The sequence below is a fragment of the Monodon monoceros genome, unplaced genomic scaffold (assembly GCF_005190385.1).
Source record: "Monodon monoceros isolate NGI ecotype Baffin Bay Population unplaced genomic scaffold, NGI_Narwhal_1 Super_Scaffold_9, whole genome shotgun sequence".
In the NCBI taxonomy this organism is placed as follows: domain Eukaryota; kingdom Metazoa; phylum Chordata; class Mammalia; order Artiodactyla; family Monodontidae; genus Monodon; species Monodon monoceros.
The window spans coordinates 21,600,459-21,606,458 of NW_021703786.1; the positions used below are offsets into that span (position 1 = coordinate 21,600,459).

At 51.9% G+C, this 6,000-nt stretch overlaps 1 protein-coding gene across 3 annotated transcripts in view; it reads left to right on the forward strand.

Annotated features, from left to right (window-relative positions):
* Positions 1-5,049, forward strand: part of MYL4 (myosin light chain 4) — a 29,935-nt gene extending 24,886 nt beyond the window's left edge. The window contains exons 4-8 of one of the 3 annotated variants that reach the window (XM_029212099.1): positions 1,477-1,626; positions 3,083-3,256; positions 3,737-3,814; positions 4,380-4,424; positions 4,851-5,018. In XM_029212099.1, coding sequence (XP_029067932.1) covers positions 1,477-1,626; positions 3,083-3,256; positions 3,737-3,814; positions 4,380-4,408 — 431 coding nt within the window. In that variant the 3' untranslated portion in view covers positions 4,409-4,424; positions 4,851-5,018. Of the gene's footprint in view, positions 1-1,322; positions 1,627-3,082; positions 3,257-3,736; positions 3,815-4,379; positions 4,425-4,850 lie in introns of those variants that run through there. The other 2 variants (XM_029212098.1, XM_029212096.1) reach the window with 2 other exon arrangements.
* The last annotated feature ends 951 nt before the right edge of the window (positions 5,050-6,000 follow it).

Below are 6,000 nucleotides of genomic sequence, written 5' to 3' on the forward strand. Positions count from 1 at the left end.
GAAAACTTGGGATTAAACTCAGTAAGAGATTACTAACAGCATTGTTGGAGAATTTACTCTGTGTTAAGACACAGAGTTAAAGTTTTTTGCGCACATTATTGTATTTTATTTGAATGTAATTTAAGGACCCTATGAGGTAGGTGCCATTTATAGAAGAAAAGAGGTTCATAGAGGTTAAATATTTACTTGCCCAAGGTCACACAGCTACTAAGCAATGGAAGCAGAATTTGAACTCAATTATTTAGTAATTTGAAAGACAGGCAGCTTTATATCTTTGAAATTCATACAAAGCCTAATAAAGAGTGGCAGGTAAATGTCTTGGGGAACCTGCTTTGATATGTGGAATGATTTGTAAATAATCCATATGCAGCATCAAAGGAAATAAGTGTTTCTAAAGTGCTTAGAGAGGATTAAAAGCAGCTTTTCTCCTAAGTAGTTCACACATTCTTCTTAGGTTTATATTAATCTGCTTAGTAAACCGTTTTGTCGCCGGCAGCATAAGGTAATTTCAATGCCATACCCAGTCCATATTATCCCCAGTGACGAGTTGGTTGAATCCAAATTGATTAGGAATTAAGGTTCTTTGCAAAGGGCCCAGGAGTGCCTTCATTCAGCCTTGCCCCTTGGCCACCTGCCCTGGAACCTTCTGGGAGTCTGGCTCCAGAACTAGGAAATATAATAATAACCACCATTTGTTGATTCCCTTACCACATGCTAGACACCATGCTTGGAGTGCTTTGTAATCCCCCCAGCAGCCCACACAGGTGGACACTGTATCCTTACTTAGAGCTAAGAAACAGAGGGCCCATGGGAGTTAGGAGTTTGGCCGAGGCCACCTGCAGGTCAGTGGTAGAGCTGAGGCGGGCTGACTGTTTCCACCAGGTCACCTTGTCCAGCCTGGGAGCCCCCTCTCAGCCTGACAGGCAGTACTGATATTAGCTGACTTCTGAACAGGTCTTGTCACTTTGCAAAGTGCTTCCACACACTGCCACCTCCTTTGACACTCGTAGTAACTGGGAGGGGAGGGCGGGGTGGAGCCTTACTTTCTGCGCGTGCGCAAAGAAAGTGAGACCCAGCCCGGTGCTGCTTGGCAGAGCCAAGAGGAGAACCCAGGAATCCTGACTCCTCAGCCAGTGCTCTTTTCACTTCCCTGCCTCTTTCAACAGTCAGCCACCTCACCTGCAAAGGGAAGGATGGGTGGGTGGGAGGGGCAGGAGCAGGGGAGACTTCAAATGATGTGACAAGTGATCGATGGAAGAGATCCCAGGCCCAGCGCTGGAACAGGCCGTGGGGCTCCAGGATGCTTCTTTAGTTGTCAGAAGATGGGGTGGGGATGGGTTACAGGGAGCGGCTGGGATGATGGCTGCAGGGAAATACTGAAATATTTTATCAACCACAGCGTGGGTAGAGGCCGATCAGCCCCCAGCCACCGCCTTCGCTTGGCCCCGGGGGCTGCAGCCAGTCTTTTCTCTGCAGAGTTCAAAGAGGCCTTTTCATTGTTTGACCGGACCCCGACTGGAGAGCTGAAGATCACCTACGGGCAGTGTGGGGACGTGCTGCGGGCCCTGGGCCAGAACCCCACCAACGCCGAGGTGCTGCGCGTCCTGGGCAAGCCCAAGCCGGAAGGTCAGCGTGGGCCTCGTGGTGTCTCCCGCCGCCCCTGGGGCTCTCTCCCTTCAAGACCAACCTACCCTCCCCAGGTTACCCTCCTCCCATTGCTAGAATTACCTGGAAGCGCCTGGCACTTAGTTAACCCTCGAAGAGTGTGGCTTGGGCTTGTTCTTGTTTTCCCCGTGAGGGCAGGAGCTCCTGGGGAGCAGGAACGACATTCTGCTTCTTCAGTGTCTTCCTGTGACACCGAGGGTGCCGGGGACATGGAGCAGGGAAGCTTGGAGGGAAGCTGATAACTAACTAGCGCCCCCCTCTTCCCCACCAGCAAATTGTGGTCGAGGTGTCACAGCGCTGAGCTGTCCTCCTTCTAATGATGGTTAGATCACTGAGGATTGCAAATTATTCATTTAATATAAATTAGAGCAGACTCAAGATTAACTCTATAATGATGCTTCTTTCACTCGTTTGTATTTGATAGATTTTGGTGAATGAGAGTTTAGAAATTGGTGCAAGTGGCCACATTTGTGAATGTCACCTGTCACCATGGCAGTCAAGTTGACAGCTGCCCTAACACACGTGTCCTTCTGAGAGGACGGGGCCAGGCAGGCCTGGGCAGGGGCCCGCAGCCAGGGTGGACCATCTCTGGAGGCTTCCTGGGCCCCATGTTGGCTCTACCCCCTTCCTTGGTTTGGCCCCTTCCCCTCCTGCTCTTGCTGGTGAAGACACTGGTTAGGGGTGAAGGATGTGGGCCAGAAGGATCAGAGGAAGGAGCCTACCGGTGTCAGTAGGGCTTCTCAGAGGTCAAAAGATATCTGAGCACTTCCACTGTAGGAGGTTCCTGGGTTATAAAAGAAAGCAATGCCAACATTTGGAGGTATTTAAAAATGGTTTACCTCTATTAAATTAAAGCTTTTAACACATGACAATGTGGGAGAAGGGTGCTAGTCACACAAGAATCACACATTTTACAAATGATTGATTCAGAGTTGCTCCAGGCACTGTTGGTCTAGTGATGGGACCCAAATTTGGAGTTATGCAAAATTTTCTTTTTGCAATTTTGTCAGTTTACCCTCGTGACTGGGAGTCTGTCACGTGTCAGAAGTCTAAGTTGTGAATGTGAGGCCTGCGCTGTGTGGCCCTTGGGGCCCCTCAAATCCTACTGCTGCCACCTCAGCTCCCTGCCCCGCTGGCCACCTGGAGCTCAGAGGTCTGGGTGGAGTCACGGTCCCTCTTCCCTCCTGCCCTAGTCCTTTCACTGAGAAGAGTGCCCAGAGCCAGCTCCTGCCTGGCTCCCGGGCCTCTGAGCCCTCCAGGATTGCTGACGGGGTGCCCCACCCAGAAGTGGCGGCGGCTGAGCTCTGGGTGCTGCCAGGGACAGGCTAGCCTGGCAGAGCCAGGTGAGACCCCTCCTGACCCTCTGCTCCCTCGAGCTCACGTCGAATTCCCTTTCCTTCCCTGTCCCCGCCGCAAGAGATGAACACCAAGATGCTGGACTTTGAGACGTTCCTGCCCATCCTGCAGCATATCTCCCGCAACAAGGAGCAGGGCACCTACGAGGACTTCGTGGAGGGGCTGCGCGTGTTTGATAAGGAGAGCAATGGCACGGTCATGGGCGCCGAGCTTCGCCACGTCCTCGCCACCCTGGGTATGCCAGCAGGGCAGAGGTGGAGCCCAAGGGCAGGGGGAACAGAGGCGTGGGAAGTGACCGAGTGGCATATGTTGGGGAGACATGGGGGTCCCTGCGTCCTGAGGATCACATCCTGATCCAGGCCTGTCTTGCTTCCCCAGCTGGGTTTGCTCAGCAGGGTGGGAAGGAGAGGAGAGCAGGTTGGCCGGGTGGGGGTGAGGCCTGAGAGGTGGGACCCAGGGCTCCTGTCCTTTGCCTCAGTCACTGGGGCCCTGGTCTGCTCACCCACTGGTGGCTGTAGCCAGAGGGAGAGACCTTGGGAACTAGGAAGGGCCTTAAGACCCTTGGCTCCACCCTCCAAAGCCTCTGGGGGAGCTTTGGTATGGCCTCTTCCTACACCCAGGAAGTCTTGAGCCATCAGACTCAAGGGGGTGCTTGGGTTTGGCCTGTGCCTCCTTTGCCCATCTGTAATTAAGTGCCCACTGTCTCCCGCCCCAGGAGAGAAGATGACTGAGGCTGAAGTGGAGCAGCTGTTAGCAGGGCAGGAGGATGCCAATGGCTGCATCAATTACGAAGGTATCGGCTCATGCTGCGCTTCCCCGGTCGCGCAGGGATGGGGGGTTGGGTACAGTTTGGGCTGGGCTGCAGAACAGAACAGATGCAGGGGCTAGGGAGCATGTGCACCCCGTGGGCTTCGGTGAGCTCCCAGTGGACATTGTTCTTTTCCTTTCCTGGGAGTGAACATCACGGTGTAATGGAAGGGGCATGGATTTCGGAGATAGCTCTGTGATATACCAGCTGTGTGACCTTGAGCAAGTCACTTACCTTCTCTGAGCCTTGGTTTTCTCCTCTGAGCAATGGGGTGATGCTGGCCCCTGTCCCAAGGTTGCGGGGATTGGCAGAGATAATGTAGCTCATTTCATCTGTGTCAAGTACCAGCACAGAGAATGGACACAGAGCAGTGGTTATGTCTCTTCCTTCCTTCCACCTTCTCCCCATCAACCCTAAATAGGGGAAAGAATCATGCTCTGAAGAAAGGGTATTGGGAAGGTTTGAGGTCAGGCGGTATAGAGCAGGGAGAAGAGGTTTAAGGGGCTGAGAGGGGCCAAGTGCAGTGGCTGATTTCCATCTTCTTTCCCAGCCTTTGTCAAGCACATCATGTCTGGGTGAAGCAGACCCCTCCAGGGTGAGTGCAGCCTCTCCTTCGGGGTCCCTCTGGGGCCCCACAGGGCACTGCAGGGGGCGGAGAACAGCCTGGCCCCGCCCATCAGTCCCCTGCCCTCTAAGGGCTCCTGTCACCTCCTGCTCTGCCCCCTGCCCTCCCTGGTCTTTGCACCTGACCTTGACCTTCATCAGTCACATCCTCCTGCCTCTTCTGGGGTCTCTCAAGGCAAGACCATTCCCTCAGGAGGGGCCTCCTGTATAGGCTCCTGTGTGTGAGGAGCCAGGTACCAGGTGCCCTTGACCCTGTTCCTCTTTTCTCCCTTCCCTGAGCACCCCCTGTGCCCTCCTGCCCAGGCTTGGTGCCGTCCTGGTAGGGGTGGGGTCTGTGATCAGGGGCTGGGGTATGGAGAGTGAGGTAGAGCCCTGTACATCTAGTGCTTTCTTTCAGGTGCCTGGCCCATGGCCTTAGCCCAGGTGAGTTAACGAGAGGCCCAGAGTGACTGAGCTGGAGTTAGAGTCCTGGACTCTCCACTGCACCGCAGCCCCGAGGACCTCATGGGCCCATAGCTCTCCCCGCAAATAAACAGCTCCGGCAAGGTTGTGCCGAGTTCCCTGATTCCAACCAGTCTCTGAGTTGCTCTTTTAAATGAATTAACTAGTTGAGTTGGGTTTTTGTGAGTGTGTGTGATAATGTCACCTGAGGCCTCATGCATATTCCTCAGAGAAATAAGCAGTAACTGGGAGCTGGGGGACAAGGGCCAGAGCCCAGAGATCTAGAAACATGAGGGCCAGACCATGCGCAGAGAGCTCAGGAAGGGCCTGCAGTTTGAGGAGCTGTAATCAGGAGTTTCGTTTCCTTCCAAGGCTCACTCTCCACCTTATGTCCCGTCCAGGTGATGAATAGGAAGAAGCCACCTGCTTCTTCTTTTTTAAAAAATTGTGGTAAACAGGGGGAAGGGTTGGGGGGAGGGATAGTTGAGTTTGGGATTGACATGTACACAATGCCGTACTTAAAATGGATAACTAGGGACTTACCTGGAGGTCCAGTGGTTAAGACTCTGCCCTTCCACTGCAAGGGGTGCGGGTTCGATCCCTAGTGAACTAGGATATTCTGCATACCGTGCAGCTCAGCCAAAAAAAAAAGATAACCAACAAGGACCTACTGTATAGCACAGGGAACTCTGCTCAATATTATGTAACAACCTAAATGGGAAAAGAATTTGAAAAAGAATAGATACACGTATATGTATAACAGAATCACTTTGCTGTACACCTGAAACTAACACAATATTGTTAATCAACTATACTCCGATATAAAATAAAAAGTTTTTTTTTAAAAAAGAAAAAAATTGTGGTAAAATACACATAATATAAAAATTTCCATCTTAACCATTTTTAAGTGTACAGTCCTGTAGTGTTAAGTATATTTACATTGTTGTGTAACCAATCTTCAGAACTTTTTCATCTTATGAAACTGTAACTCTATATCCATTAAACAATAAATCCCCATTTCCTCCTCTCCCCAGTCCCTGGCAACCACCACTCTACTTCCTGTCTCTATGCATGCATTTGACTACTCTAGACAGCTTATATAAGTG